Here is a 25,584-nt window from a genome sequence, read left to right as displayed (position 1 = left end):
CTGTCAAAAGAATATTATATTTCATTTGTTCTAGCTAGATTAAAGCAATAACCATAAGTTAAATTCTGTTCAATGTAGCACATTTTGAATAGTAAAGGTATGGAGTGTTTTAAAATAACTACAACTACTAAACACTTTTCTTTCAAGGATGTTATACTAAAGCTTTCCATTTTGCTGTACAATGCTCAGTAAGGTGATATGCCATTCACTATATTCCTGAATATTACTACTATATAAGGTTAGATTATAACCTTCTAACATGCAGCCGAGATACTTGGTAAATTATGTTATATCAAAGCTTGCACAAGGTAACACCTAATTAGACAAGAAAAAAATTCTATTTTATAATTTTAAAAATTACAGATGGAAACTCAAAATACACAGGATAGCATGATACATAGTTCAAGTGAATCCTGTCAATACTCATGTTATATCTACATTTTACTCTAGTGACTGTATTTTTATTTACCTAGATTTAAGATTGGCTTCTGCTGACTTGCTGGAGTCTGTAGAAGTAGTAAAGCTATTCCAATTATGATCAGTTCAACAGGAAAATCCTAAAAGGATAGAGGAGGAAAAAGGAGTTGTTAAAGAAGTTCCCAGAACCATGGCTTTGTAACATGTATCCAGGAAGAATATATTTAATATGAAAGACTGCAAGCCTATTACACAAATTTATTTATACAGCAAGTGTGCTCTACTAAAGAAAGAATTGGTCGGCCAGGCACGGCGGCTCACGCCTGTAATCCCAACACTTTGGGAGGCTGAGGTGGGTGGATCACGAGGTCAGGAGTTTGAGACTAGCCCAGCCAACTTGGTGAAACTCCAACTCTACTGAAAAAAGACAAAAAAATTAGCCGGGAGTGGTAGCAGGCACCTGTAATCCCAGCTACTCAGGAGGCAGAGGCAGAGAATTGCTTGACCCAGGAGGCGGAAGTTGCAGTCACTGCACTCCAGCCTGGGTGGCAAAGCGAGACTCCATCTCAAAAAAAAAAGAGAAAGAATTGGTCGATGCCACATACTTACACATAAATTCAAAATGTTGTATTATATGGCCAAAAAGCAAGAAGCTATAAACCAAATAATTCAGAGGGAAAACTCAACACAGCAGATCAGCAAGTCTTCTAAACAGTCAATCTTTGCAAACCATTGAAAGTTGCCTAAAATACTAAATTTAATAATATTTCATTTCTGTAAACTGGTTCAATATCCTACTTACCTAATACAGACATGATCCATCTATATAACTTGCATAAGGAATTACACTAAACAAATTTAGTAAATCATGTTATAATAAAAGAAATATTAGTGCCAGGGAGGTAGAGATTATTTTCAAATTACCGTAATTCATTAAGCATTAAATGTAGCAGAGCAATGACCATAGAAATAACCAAGTATATAAACAAAACAAAAAAAAAAAGACATGTATATTAGGCTTTAATAAACATTAATAAAACACAAATGACATGTTATTTGAGGTTTCTAAATAAAGTAAATCTTAATGTATTATGGTACTAAAGAAGAAAGGTTCAGCTAAAATGACTATTCTGAAGTTTACAGAAGTGCCTGCAGAGCAGAAGTACCTATGAATAATAAAGACAGGCAAAAAAAAAAAAAAAAAAAAAAAAAACCACACACACACGCAAACAACAACAACAACAACAACAACGACGACAAAAACAACAGGAAAATAAGGAAATCTGTGAGTTAGAGCCACATGTTAAAGGACCACCTGCCTGAGTGAAAACAATACAGTCTGGCACACTCAGAAGTTATAATCTTGAAGATACTATCAATTAACAAATACCCTCTAAAATCTCAGTTTTATCATTCGAAGAGTGAAATTCACCTACAAAATCCTCTCATGTGCTTGTTTATGGACTTTTGAAAAACAAAACAGCAAAAGAAAAAAATTTGTGAATTTTTAAAAATGGGATATATTCCAATCTATGTATTTTGGGAATATATGTGTTCACTGTTTCGAAATAGAGTTGAGAACAATGAAGCACTCTTATCTATTTGAGGATAATACATGCATTTCAAAACCAACACACTTACAGTATATACTATCACACCATTCTTTGCTATATCTTCCCCAATTTCATTTCAATTTCTGCATGTCCATAAAAAACAAAAGGAAAACCAACAAGACCATTTAAACTTCAGATTCACTAGATTCCAAGAGAATCAACAACAAAGAAAAGCACTGCTATATAGTAACACTATTATTGGAAAGCCTTTTTCACACAAGCTATTACTACAAGGGCCATAAAGTAGCTTTTTAGAGTTCTGAAATGGAATAGAAGTATTTTTATTAAGTGGATGGAACTTAAAAGTATAAAGGCAAAAATGAAAATGGCCTTCTCCAGGAAGGGTGAGACTGGCCTGTTCAGAATAGAGGGTGAAAGGAGAAGAGTGGAGATTCAAGATCAAAACTAAGGAAAAGTAATTGGTGGAGGATTAGATCACATAAATCTTAAACTACTTACAAGTTTAGTGGTTACAAGTTTTTTGACTGATGGATTTTTAATGGACACCAAAGGATGGTACCATTTAATAAGATCTTTTAATAAAACCCAGTGTTGGACATCCCATTTGCACACTTCAAATGCTACAGCTACTGCTGTGGTAACTGGTTCTGCACAGGTGCAACCTAATGGTTGTCCCCTAAGTCCCCACCATACACCTCTTGCTTCCTGCCCCAGAACAGCGCACTCTAGAAGTACAAAGAAGTTAAAGCCCCATAGGCCAAAGCTGACAAATCGGCAATAGTACCCAATAGATAAATGCTTTCCCATTAATTCCAGATCCTTCTTTCATAAGGCTTCTCAGAAGATTCTGTGGGATCAAGCAACTAGTTGCTCGTAGCAGTAGCCTACTTGATGATGCCTGTATTGCCTCTCCCACCTTCCATACTTCACTCCTCTTGTCCCTCTCTAGCTGCTTGCTGGGATCACATTGGCAGATTAATTCCAGTCATATAAGCCTTTGCTTTTGTGGGAACCCAGTCTCTACTTTTGCCTTTAGGGAAACTCAGGCCAACTCACAGCCTGAAAATAAAATAAATAAATAAAAATACAATAAAAGAAGGAAATAAAATACATAAAATAAAAGAAGAATTTTTAAAAAAATGAAATAAAATACAGAAAAAAAAAAATGAGTAAATGCCTTTATACTCAGTCACAGATGTTGGAGGAGTCCCAGTAACAGAAAACAACCTGGAGTCCACATTTTTTGTCCTCAAGTCAAATGAAAATAGCACTAAACACCACCTATGTACCAGGCAGTAAGTACATAAGCTGGGTCTACAAATGCCACTGTGGACAAAATAGTCCCTTTTCTCAGGGATTTTACAGTAAAGTCATGGAAAAGTATTTTTAAAGAGAAAACAAGGCATGAGAAGGTAGCAGACAAAACAAAGATGGTGGCCCAACTCACACAATCCTCCAGTGCCATAACTTTGCTACGTACTCTGTTCCCCTGGCCAGAGCTTCATCAAGCTAAGATGGGCCAAACAGATCATTTTTCCTACAAAATCTGAAAACTTAGACACACAGCGAAGAAAGTTGGTTGGAACTGAGTCATCAGCTAGTAGTGTCTTAGAAACCACAAGTTTCCGACCCTTCCCAATGCTGAAATGTTTCACTCATTCTTCACTTTGAGAGCTACTCAATCTCCTCCCAATGTGCATCATTTTTGCCTAATTTTGCTGGTCAGGGTGCATTTATTTTGCTTGAAATGTAAAGGACCTTAAATTATGATTATTCTAATCAAGCTAAAAATGGCTCAACTAAGACCAAATCCACAAAAACTAATGCAGCCTAAGAAATAAATCCATTTTCAATATACAATGATACAACTCTAATATAAGAGTAGAAAGAGAACAGAGTGGGGAAAAAGTTAATATAATATTTGAACAAAACATCCAGTTGATAAACCCAGTGATACAGAAATGTGGGTATGGTGTCAAAATACATAAGACTGCTTCATTCTACTTCATTTTATTTCAAATTATAGTACATATAGACCTATAGTATATGTTTGCAAATTAATTTTCCTAGGCTCACTTTTTTAACCTCAGGAACACTAAGATGGGGATGGGGGACAGAAAACTTCGTAACACAAATATTTCAACAGTTCTACTAGTTGTTATTTCCTTCTAAAACTTAAAAATATTGGGCAAATGAGAGACATAAATAGGACTTTCCCTCATCAAAAATCTTTTCATTCTTCTAAATGACATTAGTATCCTGTGACTCTACATTATAACCAAAAACATTTTAAAAATTAGACTCAAGAGCCAGCTTTATATTAATAGATTCCCAGTGGCCAAAATAAGACAATTTAAAATTCAATAAGGATAATATCTATGATAGACTGAAGTGCATCAAATATGTTTAAATTCATGAATTCATAATACTTTTTAAAGTTAGTAAAGAAAAACGCAAAAGAGTAAAGCATTTATCCTAACTTTCCTTTACTACTGGATAACCAACTAGTAGGCTGTTGGGGGAGGGTTCTTTTTATGGAAGTATTCCAGCTAATAAATGAAGAAGGAATGATAGGATTAGAACATTACCACTCTGCAACTCCTAATTAACAGAACTAGGCATTGAGTATCAACGACTACTAACATCATAAAAAGAAAAGCAACACACATTGTGCTTCTTGATGACAGAACACACCACCCCCTGTAGTCTTGGAAACAAAAAACAAAATATCCTGAATCCAAACAAGCCTTTAGAGCTAACTACCTTTGAACAGCGAAACACTTTAAAGCAGCGGTCCCCGGCTTTTTTGGCATCAGGGGCTGGCTTCATGGAAGACAATTTTTCCACACATCTGGGGCAGTGAATGGTTTCGGGATGAAACTGTCCCACTTCAGATCATCAGGCATTATTTAGATTCTTATAAGGAGCACACAACCTAGATCCCTCACATGCACAGTTCACAATAGGGTTCATGCTCCTGTGAGAATCTAATGCATCGGCTGATCTGATAGGAGACGGAGTTCAGGCAGTAATGCTGGCTCACTGGGCTGCTCACCTCCTGTGTGTGGCCCAGTTCCTAACAAGCAAGGAACCGATACCAGTCTGTGACGCAGGCATTGGGGACCACTGTATTAAAGTGCAACATATGGATGCAATCAGCAAAATCCAGAAGATAGGAAACTCTCCAGCTCACACAAGCCAGGTTATTCAGTACACAAACTGCAGGGAAGAAAAGTGGGGGAGGAAACGAAAGGGGATGAACTTTAATTGGAAAGAAACTTAAAAGATCTCACACACACACATAGCCCAAAACATATTATGATGATTAGAGATACACACTGAGATGATAAAAGTATAAAGAAATGTAAGGAAGTGGTTACTACAGAAGTCAGAATAGTCAGGGGAAACAGGAGGTTATGATTAGGACTGGGCTTGTGGAGAACTTCTGTGGTGGCTAGAAACTTCTATTTCTTGATCTGCGTGATGGTTTCAAAGTTCTATGTTTTGATCTATGTGCTATCTGCCCTATGTGCAAAATAAATGATAAAATCCCCTGTGGGTGCTACTTTAAAATAGAGATATTTGGGCTGCACTTAGACCCGCTAATTCAATATCATTAGGGATAAGACCCAGGCATGTGCATTTTTAACAGACTCTGCCTAGTGATTTTTATGCACACTAGTTTGAACCATTTGACTAAAACATGAGCTTCATGAACCTTGTCTGCTTTCAACTAATTGCCATAGCAAAGTGTTTGCCATAGGCATCTGCTTAACAAATATATGCTAAGGGTGGGGGGGAAATATACAAAAAAAAAGGTCAGAGAATTATACTAAAAAGGACTAAACTCTATGAAATTATAATTGCTACTCATATGAATCTACTAAAAGTACAGGAAAAAATATGGGGTTTACCCATGGATATTATGTTTACAGTTAACAGAACTGGCAATTTATCTACATAACACTGATCTATAAAATATCTTTCTGTATAATATTTAACTATAAAACATCTATCTATATGTATTTATATACTATCTATATGACATATAACATAATTATATCTCTAAGATATAATTATACCTGATATATATTATATATATCTACTATACATAAGATACATATATAAGTATACAGTAGAAAAATATGTTATTTAGAGTCCCAGTATATGTAAAATCATTCTAATCATAAGATTGGCAAATTGACAAATGACTTATAATACTTGAGTCTTCCTGGGTTCCCATCTTCCATCAAAATCTACATTTACTCTCTCAATTCCTCACCTGCCATTCACACTCCCTTAATTCCAATTTCACCACCACCACCACCACCACCACCACCACCACTCTGCTGAAACTGCTCCCTCTAATGTTCAAAATAAGCTTTTATGTGCTACATCCTGAGAATACTTTCCATCCCTTACTTTTACATCATTGCTCTATGACACATGACACTGTTGACCATTCCCCCTTATTGAGATATTCCTTCCCTTGATTTTCTTGTCATCTGTCTCTGCTGGTTACATATGATCCTTCTAGACATATTTTCTCAGACTCCTCTTTATCAGTAAATTCCAAATAACAACCACCCCAGAGTTCCACCACAAGCCCTGTCATCCAATCCCATGTTTAAAATCCCCACCCCAAAGTTAATGTCTATAAATGTACACCTTTAGCCTAGACTTCTAGCCTGAATTTTAAAACCATATATCCAACTATCTATGATCCATACATACCTCGAGTCAAGTATATCTGAAATAAAATTAATCATCTTCCTTCCAACATCAGCTACCATTTCTCAAAGTAAATGGCATCATCCAGTAGCCCAAAATAGAAAGCTGAGATTCTATCAAGGACCCTTCTCCTTAACCATCTAATCAATCATAAAGCCCTACTGATTCTATCTTCTGTGTCTCCCTTTTCCCACTTCCATTTCCCTCATTAGGCCCTCACTATGGACTGAACTGTGTCCTCCCAAAATGTATTTGTTGAAGCCCTAACACTCATGTGACTGTATTTGGAGTGAGGAAGTAATTAAAGTTAAGTGAGGTCATCAGGGTGGGGCCCTAATCCAATCTGGATAGTGTCCTCATAAGAAAAGACACCAGAGAGCTCATACTCTCCCTACCATGCGAGGAAAGCCAGCTGCAAGCCAGGAAGAGTCCTCATCAAGAACAGAATCAGCCAGCACCCCGTGCTTGGACTCTCCAGCCTTCAGAACTCTGAGAAATAATTTCATTCATTTATTTATGTATTTTGAGACAAAGTCCTGCTGTGTCACGCAGGCTAGAGTGCAGTGGCGCGATCTCAGCTCAATGCAACCTCTGCCTCCGGGTTCAAGCAACTCTCCTGCCTCAGCATCACGAGTAGATTACAGACGTGTACCACCACACTCAGCTAATTTTTCGTATTTTTAGTAGAGGCGAAGTTTCACCATGTTGGTCAGGCTGCTCTCGAACTCCTGACCTCAAATAATCTGCCACCTCAGCCTCCCAAAGTGCTGGGATTACAGGTATGAGCCACTGCACCCGACCAATAAATACATTTTTATTGGTTAAGCCACCCAGTCTGTGGCAGCCCTAACTGCCTAAGACTTCCTCCTCACTTCCTACCCTATTAGTGGTGTGTGGCCTCAAACTCTTCTCCACCCACCTACAAGAAAGATCTTCCACACATTAAAAAATGAGATCTGCTGAAAGGTCTCAAACAGCATACAGGATAAAATGTAAACTCATTTGCGTGGCATAGAAGACAGGCCCAGCCCTATTTGCCACATCTTAATCCTTCAGCAATATCAAACATCCTCTTGTTTTTTTGTTTTTTTTTTTAATAAGCCAAGCCTGACTACTCTTTCATGTTTCTTTATTTGGGCACATGCTGTTCAACAGCTGGAATGCCCTTCCTAGGCCCTTGTACCAGGCACATTCCATTCAGTCTTCAAATCTCAACTCATGCCCTACCTCCTGAAACTTGTTCTCCCATTACACTTTAAATATACTCCCATAAAATCTTTTCTCTTATTGTACTACAATTTAGTTATTGCATCTCTGTAAGTCTCTTGAGGTCATAGAATTTACCTTTTCATCTATGTATTCTATAAAGCCTGGCATATAGTAAATGTTCAATACTTGTGTTCTGCATGAATAAATGAAAAAAAAAAGTCACAGTGGTGATCTTTAAATGATGATCTGAAGACTATTTTAATGATTTCTTTTTCTAACAAATGATATTAGTAGTAGTGCAATAGCAATATGCTCTAATGGTATTAGATCAAAATGCCTCTGATACGCAAACTAAATGAGCACATCCACCCAGTTATTGAAAGACTCACTTGAGTGATAACTGACACAATAAAATGTCTATCTGATATGGTTTGGATCTCTGGCCCTGCCCAAATCTCATGTTGAACTGTAATCCCCAATGTTGGAAGTGGGGTCTGGTGCAGGTGACTGGATCACAAAGGTGTTCCTCATTAATGGTTTAGCACAATCCTCCTGGTGCTGTTCTTGTGATAGTGATTGAGATCTGGTTGTTTAAAGGCGTGTAGCATCTCCCCACTCCTCTCTCTCACTCCTGCACCAGCCACGTGAAGTGCTGGCTCCTGCTTCACCTTCCGCCATGATTGTAAGTTTCCTGAGGCCTCCCCAGAAGCTAAGTAGATGCCAGCACCATGCATCCTGTACAGCCTGCCAAACTGTAAGCCAATTAAGCCTCTTTTCTTTATAAATTACCAAGTCTCAGGTATTTCTTTATAGCAATGCATGAACAGTATAATATACTACTATCCTTACCTCCTTCAGAAGTTCAACACAGTGCTCTAAAAGGTGAATTAAAGATGAACATTCGCCAGTTATCTTTAAGCTGACTTCACAGACACACAGCAGCTGAAGAGTCATCTGGGTAAGCTGAATTTTCCAGAAAACAGGATGACGCAAAAGGCTTAAATATACTTCCTCAATAAACATCATCGCTTCTGTTGTCTGTATCAAATCTTTTATCTGTTTAAAAAAGTCATTATATGATATTAAAAAATACACAAACCAAAGGATAATTTTAAGGTACACAAAAAGCTTTCAACAATATAATTTTTTCTCTAAACCTATAAAGACTTAAAGGAGATGAAAAAAAGTTACAGAACTCAATGAAGGATTAACTATACAACTGTACCTTATCCTTTGGTTATTAACCAAAATCCAATTTGCTACTGTTTTTGTTACTGCTGGCTGACACAAATTTCTCTTCCCTTATTTTTCTAGCTTCTCTGAGTGCAGATGTCTTAAAACAAGTTACATGACAATGCCAACATGTTGAGGGAAATTAAGTTCGGTTTTGAATTCTCCAAATGAACTCTCATTTCTACAATTCCAACATAGATAACCTGATAGTAAAGGGTCAGCATGTTATTCTAACACGGTACTAAGCCCTTTATCTGCAAGATATTTGCTCAGACAGCCTTAACTGAGAGTATCATTTCCACACTTCGCAGATATAGTAAAAGACCATATTCAAATGGTAGTCTTCTCAACAGGCTAATGTATTAGATAGGAAGGACTTGGGTGCTCTTGAAAATCCCAATGCAATTCAAACCCAGCTGTTCCGATCAAAATTCTGGAGTTGGTATTAAGGATATGGTCCTGCTCACAGACACACTGGCATTTCCCAGAGATTACAAACAATGGACCATCTGCTTCCATCAGGAGCCTGTGTCTGTTAAATTCATCAAGAAGAAAGCCTACGGTTGACCAGCTGTACCTTTTACCAGTGGTTATCACCATAATAACACAAATGACTATTAGTTATACACAGAGACAAAAATTAGTTGCTAGCAAACAAGAGAAAAAAGATATTAAAAGATCAAAGAGAAGAAATAGCAGAAAACATTGTTATAAAAAATAAACAGTCTGATATAAATTATTTTGCTCTCTTGCAAACATACAGTAGGAAAGTCAAAAGGCCACAGAATAAAGCCTAATGTTTATTTGACAATATATTTCCTTGAGTGCATTTATGTGCACATTTCTAATTTTCCATAAAAAAAAAGTTCAAAAGACAACCTCAGCAAGCTAGCATTAAAGGCTCTCTAATCTTTAACATTATCTAAGTTCTAAACAAGCATAATTTTGAAGTAACATTCTGTCTTTATGTAGAAATATATTATTTAATAATACAATAGGTAATATGTGAGGTGACAGGAATCACCATTAAAATGAAAAGGACAATTCTACATCTATAAAATGAAAGAGCAACTGGCATGAGAAGAAATAGAAAAAGGAGTTTCACTGACCATTCTTTCATCATTGGTCAACAAGGTTGCATGGTTATTTCTAAAACTTGTATTTTAAAATTTAAATGTGATTCTATCCTAGTGCTCAGTATAAGTAAGACCACATCAACAGCATTGTAGTCAGCTCTAAGAAGATCATTTCATAGTAGCACATTTTGAGCACCAATAAACTAGAAAATTCCTGGCAAAACAAAACAGAGAAAAGTCGGGAAACCATTTGCAATGGAGAGATTAAGACAGTGAAGAAAAAAATAAGGAAGGGAGGGAAGTGAGGAAGAAAGGAAGGAAGGAAAAATGGGAAGGAAAGAAGGGAGAAAAACAAGACAAGAGAAGATACAGATGGGGTTTTTTTAAAAGCTTATAAAAGCTTTTCTGAGAAGAATGAAAACGAATGAGTAATTAGAAAAATGAAGGTCAATAAGTACTTGCTAAAAAAAAAAAAAATGGTTGCCTTGCAAAATAATATGCTTCCTCTATCAATATTCAATTAGCCATAAGATAGTCATGTTCCAGAGAGTATAAGAAACATCTGTATTGGGTGGGAAATGGACTATATTCTCTCTAAGACTACTTCCAACCCTCACATGCTTCATTCTAGTAACACTGATTTGTTAAACCGATTAAGTATGCTAATATCACTAGTTCCAGTACTTCCAAATGATGTATTCCCTTTTTTCTCACATAATTGTTAGGTTAAAAAGCCACAGATTCCCAGAAATATTCCACAGAGCTCATTTCTAAAAGCATTTAAGCTTGTCAACACAGGTTCATAAGATGAAGACAAACCTTTGCCAAGGAGCACAGCACAGGATAATGCAGCCATGATGTGAAAAATGTACCCTAGTTCAAGATGTTCTGCCTAAACATTGCTTTATTGCCCGCACAAAACAAAAGCTTTGGAAAAGCCACAGGAGAATTCATTTTAATTAAATTTTCTCTGCCTTGATTACAGGAAAGCCTATTTATGAGTCGCAAAGGAAAGATTTACTCTAGTCACTCCTTGCTAACACAAACTTAAAACAGGTCATGTGTGACCTCAAGTGATCACTCTGAAATATGTTCACAGATTCCCTCCATCAGCTAAGCAGCATGGTGCTCAGATTCCAGGCAAATAGCAAACCTAGATGATGGGAAGAGATGGACTGATAAATGAATCACTACACTAAAATCCCAACACCTGGGCAAATTGATTTTTTTTTTTCATTTGCAGTTATAGAGACAATGACTCAAATTTCTCTTTCCCCTGAACTGTGTCCGTGTTTTCTCCATACCTCCGTCAACCACTTTTCATCTTTCTACTTTGAATTATAAGAATGTATGTACAGTACTTGTCCTAACTCATTTACTACATGTGTGCTTCTCAAGAGCAGGATCCCTGAGAGCTGCTGCATATGTTGCAAGGGGACATGTGGAAGCTGGAATCTAGCTGGCACTCAGCTGGTCAGGCTTTGCATCCTCAGAGCTATTTATGCCCTGAGACACACCCTTTTTTTTTTTTTTTCCAATGTGCACAGAGGTCTTTTTTTTCCTTCTTACTGTCCCAATGTCTACACAGAAGAAACTCAACTCAAAATCTTTTACCTGATAACCGTTTCTTAAACAAAGGAAAGTTTTCACGCCTGCTAATCCCAAAATGGACTATGTTGATTTATAATTTCTGTGAATTTAGTTAACATCAAACATAATACACTCATGTTAAATCTAGATTTTGTTTTTTTCATCTTCCCCAAAAGATTGTAAGCATTTCTAGAGCGAGGATCATGTCTGAGTTTGCCAAATCACTTATTTTCTAGAACTACTTTGTCTGTGACAATAACAACACTTACCGATGCCGATGCTATATTTGTGGAGGACAAAGACCTTACCTGCAAACATGGAACCATGTCACAACACAGTTGAAGTATCTGCTGTTCCAGTATTGATGGTTGATCTTTGTCACAAAGAACCTGGGGTTGAAGTAAGACTTTCAGCAGGGCTAGTCGGAGTTTAGCATATTCTTGTAACTGAGATGGTTCACAATACAGATACCACAGAAATGGTGCCATTATTTGAATGCATGAAACTTCTGACCTATAAGACATGAAATATGTTAGCCAGTGAATGAGCTAAATACACTATCATGCAGGTAAAGTAGCAAATATCAACTTATAGTTCATGAAATAACATAAACTACCATATCATCAAGTGTAACTTCTTTTTATGATTCTTTTATTCCACTATGACCTGCCTACATCTATGCCAAACAGTTCTTTGTACACTGAGGAAAATTATTCAACACCTGGAGACTGTAAGCTAGATACTCAGGATGAAGAGAGTCTCTATTTGCACATTAGAACAGCAACTACATCTCCAAAATCAGTCTTTAGTGAACATAAGAATCACTGGCGGGGCGCGGTGGCTCATGCCTGTAAAAATCCCAGCACTTTGGGAGGCCGAGGCGGGCGAATCATGAGGTCAGGAGATAGAGACCATCCTGGCCAACATGGTGAAACTGAGATCACGCCACTGCACTCCAGCCTGCCAACAGAGCGAGACTCCATCTTAAAAACAAAATAAAACAAAAAAAGATTAACCTGACAACCTTTCTAGAATGACAGATGGCAGGATCACCTCTCCAGGAGTATGAAACAAACATGCATTTTTGGAAAAAACTCCATAGGTGAGGATCTATCTACATAAAACAAACCCAGACAAACATCCCAAGATGATTATGATGACAGTTAACATTTACTTGTTAACCCTTAAGTTACTGCATTTTACGTCTTTAAATCCATTTAATCCTCACAACCATATGAAATAAAAAATAATATTATCCTCATAACACAGATAAAGAAACTGAAGGAGAGAGAGGTGAAGTAATTTGTCAAGGTCTTCTTAAGCACTTCCCACTCTACAAATCTTTTGTACCTATTTAGATTTCATTATATCCTGAAAACTCCTAATCCAAATTCACTAAAATACCAGAATGATCATCAAAAATAAAAATATGGTCACGTCATTAGCCTAAACAGTATCTAGCCCAATTCACACACACCCTCCATCATTTGGCCTCTGTTTATCTTTCCAGCTTCATTTCTTACTCTTCATTCACCACTCAACCACACTAAACTCCCTTCAGGTCTTTATCAAGCCATCTGGGCTTTCTTCTCACTTGCTATTCCCTCTACCTGTAATATTCTCCCCTTCTACCCTTCCTATTCTTTCTCCTATCTAGTTTCTATCATCCTTCAGTTATCTGCTTTAAAATGACTTCCTCAGGTCCTTCCTTGACACTTCACCTTCATCAGATAACATCAGATGGGCTTTTAAGATACAATGCCTTTATTGTCATTACATTTTTTTTAAGAGACAGGATCTTGCTACATTGCCTAGGCTAGAGTGCAATGGCTATTCACAGGCACAATAATAGTGCATTCCAGCCTTGAATTCCTGGGCTCAGGCAATCCTCCTGCCTCAGTCTCCCAAGTAGCTGAGACTACAGGCTGTTATCATTACATACTTAATATCTGTATCCCCTGCCAGACTATAAACCAAATGAGGCCACGGATTTCTGTTTACTGCTATTATCACCAATAACTGTATATACTAGGCCTTCAAAGAGACACTCATTTAATTAATTCAGTTACACTAAGTTACAAAGTAGTTTTATAATTAGCATGCAATTAAATGTTATGATTTTATTTTCTAATGTTTTTCACATTATATATAAGGAATGATTAGATAAGATACAAAGATGAAATAAGAATTATCTATCCTCAAGAAGCATACGGTCTGACAGAGACAATCAGTTATAATCCTGAACTAGGTGACAGAAAGTGAAAACTGCCAAAAAAGTGGTATAAAGTGCAATTGCTTCATGAAAGAAATGGTATTTAAATTATGTTTGACTGTTCTCATTTAAGAGTGGGAGCTAAACCTTGGGTTCACACAGACATAAAGATGGGAACAACAGACACTGGGGACTTCAAAAGGAGGGTGGGAAGGAGTGGGGACAAGGGCTGAAAATTTTCCTGTTAGGTACTTTGTTCACTACTGGGTGACAGGATCAATAAAAGGCCAAACCTCAGCACTACACAATATACCCTTCAAACAGATCTGCACATGTACCCCTGAATCTAAAATAAAAGGGAATTTTTTTTAATTATGATAAATTATGCTTGACAACATAATCTTGTAATACCATACATTTCATAGCAATGTGATTTTAAAATGCCATTAACATTAATAAAAATGTAAAAGTTACCAAGCCAATTAAATTTTACTCATTAATGTATTCACTTGGTAAAATTTACTGACCACCTACAGTATACCTCACTCATCTATGTGATGGAAACAAAGCAAGAAATAAAAATAGATTAAGTTCCTGCTCTCATAGAGCTCACAATCTGAAGAAATTTTTTTATCATAAGCTCAAATACTTATACAATCTATAAAAATCAAAAGGACTTTTGAGGTCATAATTATTACTGAAACATATATCTTTATCACACCTTCTACTTTAGGAAACTAAAAAAAGATAGATGAAGGAATCAGATAATGTATGTATAAAATACAAAGCGAAAGTTTCCAGAAAAGAGATTTAAGAAACTTCCTTCTCTATCTCTCTTTAATAATGTATTCCCCAAATAATAAATACTATCCAAGTGTCAACAGCATCCATGGATAGCTTATCCGTTTTCTTCTACTTTGAGATGCTGAAGGTGAAATGTAAGGTTCATATAAAGAAATACATTTCCAAGATGCCATTATGATTTGACATCAGGGGCAAACGTTGAACTTCCTTAAGGACAATATACTATTTAAAAATCTCCTTGGCTTAATCTGTTCTGATTTTAGATTCTGCATTTCCCTTGTGGTATCTGATGATTAATCATCACTTCAGTGGAGTAAGAAATTACCAGGGCTTAGGAAAAAAAGAATATTTAAAAAAACAGATAATCTGAAATCACACAGTGATTTAAAATGTTTTAAAACGTAACCAATTATGTATGTACCTACACACAAGTCTTTTATATTTATGTTCACCACTAAGGGAGAAGTCGCCAAAAAAAAAAAAAAAAAACAGACCCAGAGGGAGAGTAAAAAACGGAGGCTTGGACCAGGCACGGTGGCTCACACCTGTAATCCCAGCACTTTGGGAGTCTGAGGCGGGCGGATCATGAGGTCAGGAGATCAAGACCATCCTGGCTAACACAGTGAAACCTCGTCTCTACTAAAAATACAAAAAAATTAGCCAGGCGTGGTGGCAGGCACCTGTAGTCCCAGCTACTTGGGAGGCTGAGGCAGGAGAATGGCATGAGCCTGGGAGGAGGTTGCAGTGAGCCGAGATTGCGCTGCACAACAGAGTGAGACTCTGTCTCAAAAAAAGAAGAAAAAGTGGAGGCTTTAGGCCCAACTCCACCACTAGTTAGCCAAGAAACCTTCTGTAAGTCATTTAAGGTCACTTTCCTCAGTTCTCTCATCTGAAAAATTATGTTAGACTAGACAATCTTAAAGTAACCCAGCCTAAAATCTATGATATTATCAATTTGTACCATTCTCAAATTCTCAGTTCCTGAAAGGTTAAAGTCATAGGCCTTCAATAAATAAAGGCAGAACTTAATTATAAAATATACCTAAATACTGTGTGCAGAGTTGCATGCCTATAGTCCCAGCTACTCAGAAGGCTGAGACAGGAGAATCACTTGAGCCCGGGAGTTCATGTCCAGCCTGGACAACATAGCAGACTCCCATATCTTAAAAATAATAATTATAATGCCCCCCCAAAAAAATCTAGCATGAACATATACTGTCATTTTAGGACATATATATAATATTAAAAATGAACATAAATAGCTAGCTACTGTTTTGCTTTCTTCCCGAAGTTGTGAATCATTACTCATATTCTTATTAAATTAACAACCTGTCACCCAGGCTGAAGTGCAATGGTACAATCTCCGCTCACTGCAACCTCCGCCTCCTGGGCTCAAGTGATTCTCAAGCCTCAGCACCCTGAGTAGCTCTATTACCTTCTAAACAACAACAGACTGAGTTAACTGGCCCTAAAATTATATCTCAGGAAACTAAGTCTGCAGCCAGAACTATCAATTTCATACTGCAAGGAATAATTCTATAGTACAAACATAAAAATGAGGCTATTGAAATTATTCTTTGCAAATAAATACAAAATAATTTAGAATTTCAAATGGCTCTAGATAGCATACTCTAACACCTGAGAACTTATGTAAAAGAAATGAGTCAATAAAAGCTTAACAGTAAATAAACCAAAGTCAACTAACATTTTTTCCTTATGATATCTAGACAACTTAAATTAGAATAACTACTTCTAAGTCCCAATTATAATACACCCTTGAGATAAAAGTAACCAAATAGTACATTTATTATTTACTAAGTAAAGCATTGGAAAAGTTATGCATTCTTAAGAATTAACCTATAAATGAGCTCAATAACAAAAGTAGCGTGGCAGCAGCAGCAGCATCTTTTATAAAGCAATTCAATCTATTTAGCAACAGAGAGAAATTTCATTACACAAATGTGTTTATAAATTTCTTCAGATTTGTTGTTTGTTTCTGACAGAGTTGAACAAAGTCTTATTTAGTAAATATGTCTTACCTTTGAAAATGCAGTCCTACATGAGGGAAGACAGAATGATAATGATGTTCATTTTGAGCTATTCATTCAACTGTTAACATAAATTTTCTTCACTAGCAGCCAAGTACAAGGTGCTATGGACTGAATATTTGTGTCCCCCACAAATTCATATTCTGAAATCCCAACCCCCAAGATAGTAGGAAGTGAGACCTTTGGGAGATTATGCGATTATGAGAATGGAGCCCTCATGAATGAGATTGGTGACCCTACAGAAAAGGTCTCAGAGAAGTCTCTTGCCTCTTCCACCATATGAGGATAGAGAGACAAAATGGCCCTCTGAGGACCAGAAAGTAGGTCCTCACCAGACTCCAAATTTGCCAATACCTTGATCTTGGACATCCCAGCCTCCAAAACTGTGAGAAATAAATTTCTGCTTTTTATAAGCCACCCAGTCTATGGTATTTTGTTATAGCAAACCAAACTGACTAAAACACAAAGTCTCCTATATCTCCTTAAAACTTCCAGTGGCAGTATATCCTGCCTCGAAATTCTACGTAAAACTGAAGTTATGGACTTAGAAATGGTGTTCTAAGAAACTATATTTATAAGATACTATAAAACCTTCAAAAGCAAGAAAATATGAATGTATCTGGCATGGTGACTATAACTCAGGCATTACCCAGAATAATGGTATCTTTATCACAACCTTATGTGATGATATTAAGTATGTAGTGATACTATATATTTTAAGGCACTCTACAAACCACTACCTGAGCCCTTCTAATCCAAGGTCCTCATGAGCCCTTCTAATCCAAGGTCCTCATTTAAAGAAATTCAACATTTATAAAGCACCTAGAAATGTGCCAAGCATCATTAATACAAAGAATATGAAACACAGTCCCTGCCCTCAAGAAGGTTTCACAGTTTATAGAGGAGAGTAATTATGAAAATGTCACAACTGCAAGGTATTATGTAACCATGCAAGAGACATGCCTAATACAGCTTCTAGTAAGAAAAGAGCCTAGGGCAAAAAAATGCCTAAACAGAGATTTTAAATAAAGAAATTTATCAGGAAGAGAGTGGGGTAAGTTTCAAGAGAGTATAGTAGGTACCAGTAAGTAAAAACATGGAGAGAAGGAAACAGCACTGCTTCCTGTGTGGAACACAAGGCAAGTCAGTGTACTGCTAAAGCATAAACTGAGATGAAGATAAGAAAAGATAAAGCTAGTGAGACAGATTGGAATTACATCATTTACTAAGCCTACTATGACATATTAGATTTTATCCTGTAGTCCAGGGAATTTCAAACTGTTTCAGAAACCAAACCTTTTTGTTTTCCCATAGAAAGCTTCCATAAGATATCAACAAGTAAGTGCTATGAAAACAGAGCTGAAGGGGCGGGAACATGCTCCATGCTTAGCCCATGCACTGCAACTGCAGTTTGAAAACCACGGCCACAGAGACTTAAGCACGGGAGTGATACTGTAAGATTCACTCTCTTGATATATCCTTCTGAGGAATGTTTAGAGAATGGATTTGAGCAGGACATGACTGGAGGCAGAGACACCAGTTAGGAACAGGTGGCAAGAGCCACAGCAAGAGATAATGAGGCCCTGAACCAGTGTCATGATAGTAAGGATAGAAGAAAAGGGAGTAGCTTTGAGGACCATCAAGAGGCCTTGGTGAAAGTACACTAACTGCACATATGGTGGCTATTTGATCCCACTTGGCAGTAATACTTTATCCCAATTGGCAGTTTTCTAATGGAGAGACTAACTTATTAGCCAATTTCCAGGGGGAAGAACCTATCTTCTATATGTATAGTGTACACAGAAGATATGTAGCTTACTGAATTTTTCTAGCCAACTTCCCTAACCACTTACCAATGTTTAACTTCTTTAATAACAGCTTTTCTCATATTCAACATTTCAACAACCAATAAATCTGGTATTTTTTTTCTTTTACTCTTTAAAAGAAAATAGAAAACTACAACCTGCTCTAGGATGTTTCTTCAAGAGAAAACATTATAGATCAAAGCAGCTAAAAAGAAACAAAACAAAACAAAACAAAACAAACTCTAGCTCTAAAATTGGCATATACCATTCTGTCTCCCTCACTTTATTTTACATTTTAATTTTATATTACCTTTCAGGGCACTGCTGGAAAAACGCTGTCAGCTGCTGCAAAAATACTGGCCAGCAATCAGGTCTGTGTTCAAGCACAGTGATCAAAGGATGAGGATGATTTCTGAAAAACACAAAAAGTCACATGGGAAGCTGTCGTTCAAGACTACACATTTTCAATATCCAAATATAGCGGCAAAGAAGCCAATATCATCTAGAGACTTTTTTCAGGATTCATAATTGTCACAAAATGATCACTTGCTCCATTTGTTGCAGAGTTGGTTCATCAGAACTGACTCTCCTCCCTGCCTTTACCTAACATTTTTGCAGAAAACAAAATGGACCCAGGAGCCTCAGAGATCCAGATTTGGGAATGGGCTCATCCATTTAACAGCTCTGTAACTCTGGCCAAGCTCCTGAATCCAGGAGCTCTCTCATATCCATCCCCTTGATCCTTCATTCCTAGAGGTCACAGGCCACCTCCTCCTCCTGCTACTGCTGCTCTCTTTCCAAGCCTGGAAATTTCCATTTCCTCCAACCTTACCCCAACCCTGTCTCTCCCTCTGTGTTTCCACTTCATTATTCCCATTGTATAGTTCTGTGTTTCCCAGCATATTTAAGAATAGAAAAAAGGAAATATTCCTTCCATCTTAACAACAAACTAACCAAACTGAGGATGCATAAAATTTCTGTTGAATGCAGACGAATCCTTTTATTTGAGCTACTTCCATTAAGATACCTAAAGAGACTATATAAAACATAAAATCTGAAATTTGAATTCTCAAAGAATGGGGTTTAACTCAAAAAAAAAAAAAGCACAACCATGAGTTATTTTAAATAGTTCAAAAAGGCTACTCTACCAATAATTGCAAATTGGTCAGCTTTTTAAACTATTAAGTACTATAAAATTTTTAGTTATTATTTATGTGGCTTTTTCCGCCAAGAAAATATTTAAATAAAATGTAAGGTAGGACACAGTGGCTTACGCCTGTAACCCCAGCACTTTGGGAGGCCAAGACGGGTGGATCACCTGAGGTTGGGAGTTTGAAACCAGCCTGACCAACATGGAGAAACCCTGTCTCTACTAAAAACATAAAATGAGCCGGGCATCGTGGCACATGCCTGTAATCCCAGCTACTCAGGAGGCTGAGGAAGGAGAATCACTTGAACCTCGGAGGCGGAGGCTGTGGTGAGCTGATATCACACCATTGCACTCCAGCCTGGGCAACAAGAGCGAAACTCCATCTCAAAAAAAAAAAAAAAAAAAAAATTAAAATGCTCATTGTAAAAACATGCAAACAATACAAAAAGATCAATCTTTTTAGCATAAAAGGAACCACATACATAATGCTATTCTTTAATTTTAATTTTAACCCAACTACATATCTCCAGCAACGATTTTTCAAAAAACAGTGACTATCAGACCATCAGTTACACTCAAATGATTTTTTAAGACTGCCTTCATGATGATTCTCAAAATATGATGCCTTACTAGTAAGATCAACTGGGAACTTGTTAGAAAAGCAAATTCTCAAGCCCTAGCCCGGACCTAATAAATAGCCCTGCAGGAAATTCTGATGCACTGCTATAAAGCAGTGTTTCTTAATCTTGGTTGCAAGTTAGATTAGCTGTGGAAATCCTAATACTAATGCCCAGGTCTGTTATCTTAGACTTGCTAGGAATGAAGTTTGTCCCTTAGCAATTTTTTAAAACTCTACGGGTAATCTTAGTATGTTGCCAGGATTCAGAACTGCTGCTACAAGTAAAAACTACTGCAGGGGTGTTGGGGGTGGCAAATGTACTATTTTTTTTTTCTCTTTTAAAAACAGAAGAGTACAGTAGATCTATCACGTTGAAACACACATGAAACACCTCTCTGACACTACCACACAGTTTCTGGGTATAACACTATCTCTTTATTTCTTCTTAACCTCACCTAACCTATCATGTACTAACTAACTTCACATGCTGGCAGCCTCCTGTTTGCTAAAGCACAGGCTATTTCTGACTGATGGGAATGCTATCATTGCTAAGGGATCACTCCAAGCAACTTTTAATGCCAAAACTCAGAAATCATATCAAAATCATTCATGTTTCCCAATTCCAAACCCTTTGGCAGTTAAATCTACCTAGAATTTGCTTCCACTCTGGTTGCCACAAATACTAAGAAAAATATTACAAATCCTAAAAGCCTCTCAGGTATGTCACATCAGATGAAATTCTTAGATTGAAAGTTCAGCAGGTCATGTTCCATTAAAACCACAAAACAGGCAAGTAGCAGTGATTCACACCTGTAATCCCAGCACTTTGGGAGGCCAAGGCTGGAGAATTGCTGGAGGCCAGGGATTTGACATCAGCCTGAGCAACATAGCAGGACCCAGTCTCCACCAAAAATAAACGAACAAACAAACAAAAAAACACCACATAAAAAGGAAGAAATAGCAGAAACAGTACCTACAATTATTTCAGCAGCTTTGGGTTCTTCTGATAAGAACCATATTGCTATAAAGAGTATCAGATATAATCATCCATTAATCTTCCAGATAATGGTGGCACTTACAAATATTTAAGAAGAAAACTCAACAAGTTACCACAAGGCACTGAAGTGCTTTTTAATATTCTTCCTTTATAAGTCATCTCCCTTCTATCCTTCACACCCCACCAAAAAAACTACTAAGGATCTATCTCCTTTTTAAAATACACAGTTTTGTTCAAATTGAATAAGGTCAACAGAAATAAAAAACAGTATAAAATGGGATTAAAAGTGATGTATACATGGCAAACATTTCTATTATAATTTACATTTATGCATACCGAGGGAGCCACCCCAGCTTTGTTGCATGATGCTGAAGGCCTGTTTTGCTAGCTATTGGATTCAGCAGATTTTATTTAGTATCTCAGACCTAAATTCAAAAAATGAGATTAAGTAAAATATAGTAGGATAGGGATCATAAAGATTAACTACTGATTTAGACATCTAGATAATTAAGTTTTTCAAAAAACTGATTATGTCAGATCTCAGTGGCAATATTGCAGGTAATGATACACAATATTGATTCCAAGAAGCTGAAAAGCTTGAGGGAAAAGGTAAGTATAAGAGGAGAACACTGAATCCTCCTGTTGATCAGCATTTGATTACTAACATACTATTTCAACTAAGTATACTAACCTATAATCAATTATAATTGCCACAATTTTAATACCTTAATCATAATGAAGCAAAGAGCTAAATTCTCCCTTGAGTCATCAAATTGGTATGTAATACATATATAAAATAATCCATAAAGCCTTAGGCTCATGTAATAGAACGGATGTATTTTTTAACTCAATAAACTTCATTGCACAACTGCCCATGCATGAGAGTTTCTCAGTCTTAGCACTACTGACATTTTGGGCCACATAACTCTTTATTGTGTGGGTTGTACTATGCACGATGGAACATTTGGCAGCATCCCTGGCCTCCACCCACAAGATACAAGTGGGATTTCTCCTAGTTATAACAATCAAAATTGTCTCCAGACATTGCCAAATATCCCCTGGAGGACAAAATTGTTCCTGGTCAAGAATCACTGCATTGAGTAAATGACAAGTACCATGGAAGGCCCATCACTGAAGAAAGCATTGCACCAATCCCAAACTGTTAAAAAAAAAAAAAAAAGACTATGCTTCTACTTTTCTACTTTCACCTTTCCTTACACTGAACGAAAAGTAGTTAATCAATCATGATCAAAGTTGTGATTTTCTTAAGGAAATATAGTTATCAAACTGGATGCACAAGAGTAACAGAACACAGTAGAAACTAAAAGCCTTAAAATGGAAAACAAATGTAAAATCATTCCTTTACAAAACATAGAATAAAGGGCATTAAAGAATATTCATGCTAATTTGGATATGACAGAAAATGAAGTTATTTTCCTACTTAAAATATTATAATTAGAGCATTTAAAATTCAATAAAGCTAAGTATAGCTCAGTCTTGCTGTATTCAAGAGTTGATTATTACATTTATGGATTACTCAAGATTTTTCTTTACTTTCTTCCTCTCACCCACTGCTTGTTAGCCTTTCCATTTTTTCAGATATATCCAACTGAGAAAGGTCAAGGTAAATGAAAGGATCCACAGTTTAACTGAGTCAAGTTAACAACTTTAAATTGGAAGCATTACTGATCAAAAAAGGGGAGAATGTGGTATGAAAAATGCCAAAACACAACCTGAGTCATGCCTCAAATTTCTAATTATCCCCAAACCGGCTATTCAAGTTATGTTGCCTAACAACGCTTTATTCAAAAGGATAGATGGGCTGATGAATCAGCCCGATCACTTGTAAATAAAACTAACAGTAGCAGACAATAAGCTATACAAGTTTTGAAAAAATAAACACAAACATGACACATTATCATCATTATTATTATTTATATTAATATATGCAGTGACTACAGAACATTATTGGAATCACTTACTATTATGTAGCCATGTCCATATCTCAGAAAATAGAAGTGGAGAGGTGAGATAAAATTGTGAGGGAAAAGAACTGAATTAAAAGAATCAAAAGTTCCAAATTTACATCCTGGCTCTGCCACAAATCACGTGATCTCACGCAAGAGAATCAACCTCTCTTGGCCAAAGTTTCTTCACCAATAATAAAATAAGGCGATCAGACTAAATACCTTCCAGAGCGAATACTGTATAACCCAAGCCACCCATTAAAACCCTAACCTTAGTACTGCTCAGGACTACAGATGCAAACAAACCCTGCAAAGGCAAAAAGTATTAAAGATGGCAGATCTCAGCTACTAATAATTCTATCCCAGGCTTAAATGGCTCTAAGTCCAATGTCTAATAAAACCTAAGTCCTCAAAAAAAAGGACTTCTATTTTTAGCTCAGAGATAAATCACCCTATTTTTTTATTTCAGAAGGAAGTAAAGTGCTATGTCCACAGAAATTTTTAAATCAGAATTTTCTAACTCCTGAGATAGCCAATAGATTCTGCTTTCTCCTTAAAAGAGAATGACATTATTTCTAAAGATCAAGATCAATACAAACCAGGCAACCAGGTCACCCTTCATTGGTCTCTAGTGCCTATAATGTCTCTCTTACTGTGTGCATTTTTTTTGGGGGGGGGGGTTGTTGTTGTTGTTGTTGTTATTGTTCTACAATAGATGATCTAATTTGTTGTACATTCTTTGGCACTTCCCATTTCGTGATTTACAAGTATTTTAATTGCTATTTTAAGTAAAGCATTTAATACCTAGCAAATAGAAGAACTACAGAAGTGGGTACAATTATGACTATCATCAGGATAGGTTTGTTTCTTAAATTACAGCATAAGCAGTATGAAAGCTGGGTATGTGTCTTTTTAATCTTTTTGTTTCCCTTTCAGTGCCAAATGCCTATCTACAATAAATGTAATTATCACACACATACTTTCCCCAAATCACCTTCTTAAACTCTTAAACTGGTTGATTCATGTTGTTGCAAATGACAAAATAAACTGGATCATGGGAAGCCAATTTATCACAGTCCCTCTAGCACATTGTCCCAAAGTCAACGCTGTTCAGAGAAAAAAAGCACAGAAGACGCACACAGAGTTGGTACCTAATATTTCACTATTCCCACTCTTTATTAATATCATCAACAGCACAGAGCAGTACAGTACATGTATCCTAACAGAACGGAGTGAGGAAGGAATGAACGATAAATGCATAGTTCCCCCAGACTAGCAGAGGCAATGATAAAATATGTAACTGGATTCACCTTTCCAAGTATAAATACATCTATCCTAATAGAAATGAGGGGGTTAAAAAAAACACTCTGTGGTAGGCAAATCAAAAAGCAAAAGTTATTTGTAACCTTTAGGTCACCTCAACCTTCTTGTTACATCTCTGAATATAGGAAAGCTATGATTTGATTTACATCATAAATTCAGCGACAGACACAGATTGCCTTTTCTGTGTGAGGAAACAATGCCTGCAGTCACCATGCATTTTCATGTATGCAGCTGTGACCCTGGCGCTTTCAGAAGCATTGCATAGCACTTACTACATCAAATATGCATTTTAAAAGCATTTCTCTACCTGCTCTGAATTTTGATTTGAAACTGCTGGTTAGAAGCTAAAAAGAGATTTTTTTTAATCTGCAGATTTTAAGTTAAAAGATGCATAATATAAAATTATGAAGACTCAACCATGAATATTACTATAAAAAAGAAATAATAATTCAAAAGGAAAAACTAAACAATAATTGTGAATTTCTGTAGATCCTATTACATAATTTTAAGACAAATGCATCTTTATCCTTCCTACATAAGCTCCTAGAAAAAGACTTGGAGCAAAGCAATTGTAATTTTGCCATTTTTGAGTGACAACATCTTTTCTTTGAGTCTATAAGGCAGAGACAGTATAAGATTCCTTTCTTTGAAAATATACTTCCTATTACAATGATTCTCCCCCAACAATGAACCTTTCCCAGAATCCCTTTTAGAGGGCCAGGGTTTTAATGCAATGGTGCCTGACAACGTCAAAAGTCTGGAACTATTTTAAGTACAAGGTAATTGGTTAGGGGGAAACATAAATGTACTTAGGGATCCACAACCTTCC

General features: G+C 36.6%; 1 protein-coding gene across 5 annotated transcripts in view; it reads right to left on the bottom strand.

The window, feature by feature from the left end:
• The window catches only part of FOCAD (focadhesin), a 315,881-nt gene that overhangs the window by 216,521 nt on the left and 73,776 nt on the right, over positions 1-25,584 (bottom strand). For 4 of the 5 annotated variants that reach the window (XM_017949827.3, XM_021927475.2, XM_031654276.1 and 1 more), the window contains 4 exons: positions 19,010-19,111; positions 12,139-12,343; positions 8,781-8,987; positions 470-557 (listed from right to left, as the gene is read on the bottom strand). In XM_017949827.3, coding sequence (XP_017805316.2) covers positions 470-557; positions 8,781-8,987; positions 12,139-12,343; positions 19,010-19,111 — 602 coding nt within the window. Of the gene's footprint in view, positions 1-469; positions 558-5,046; positions 5,209-8,780; positions 8,988-12,138; positions 12,344-19,009; positions 19,112-25,584 lie in introns of those variants that run through there. The other variant, XM_017949829.3, reaches the window with a different exon arrangement.

Source organism: Papio anubis, chromosome 13, assembly GCF_008728515.1.
Source record: "Papio anubis isolate 15944 chromosome 13, Panubis1.0, whole genome shotgun sequence".
In the NCBI taxonomy this organism is placed as follows: domain Eukaryota; kingdom Metazoa; phylum Chordata; class Mammalia; order Primates; family Cercopithecidae; genus Papio; species Papio anubis.
The sequence above is the reverse complement of the archived record's forward strand: the minus strand, read 5'-3'. Positions and strand labels throughout refer to the sequence as shown.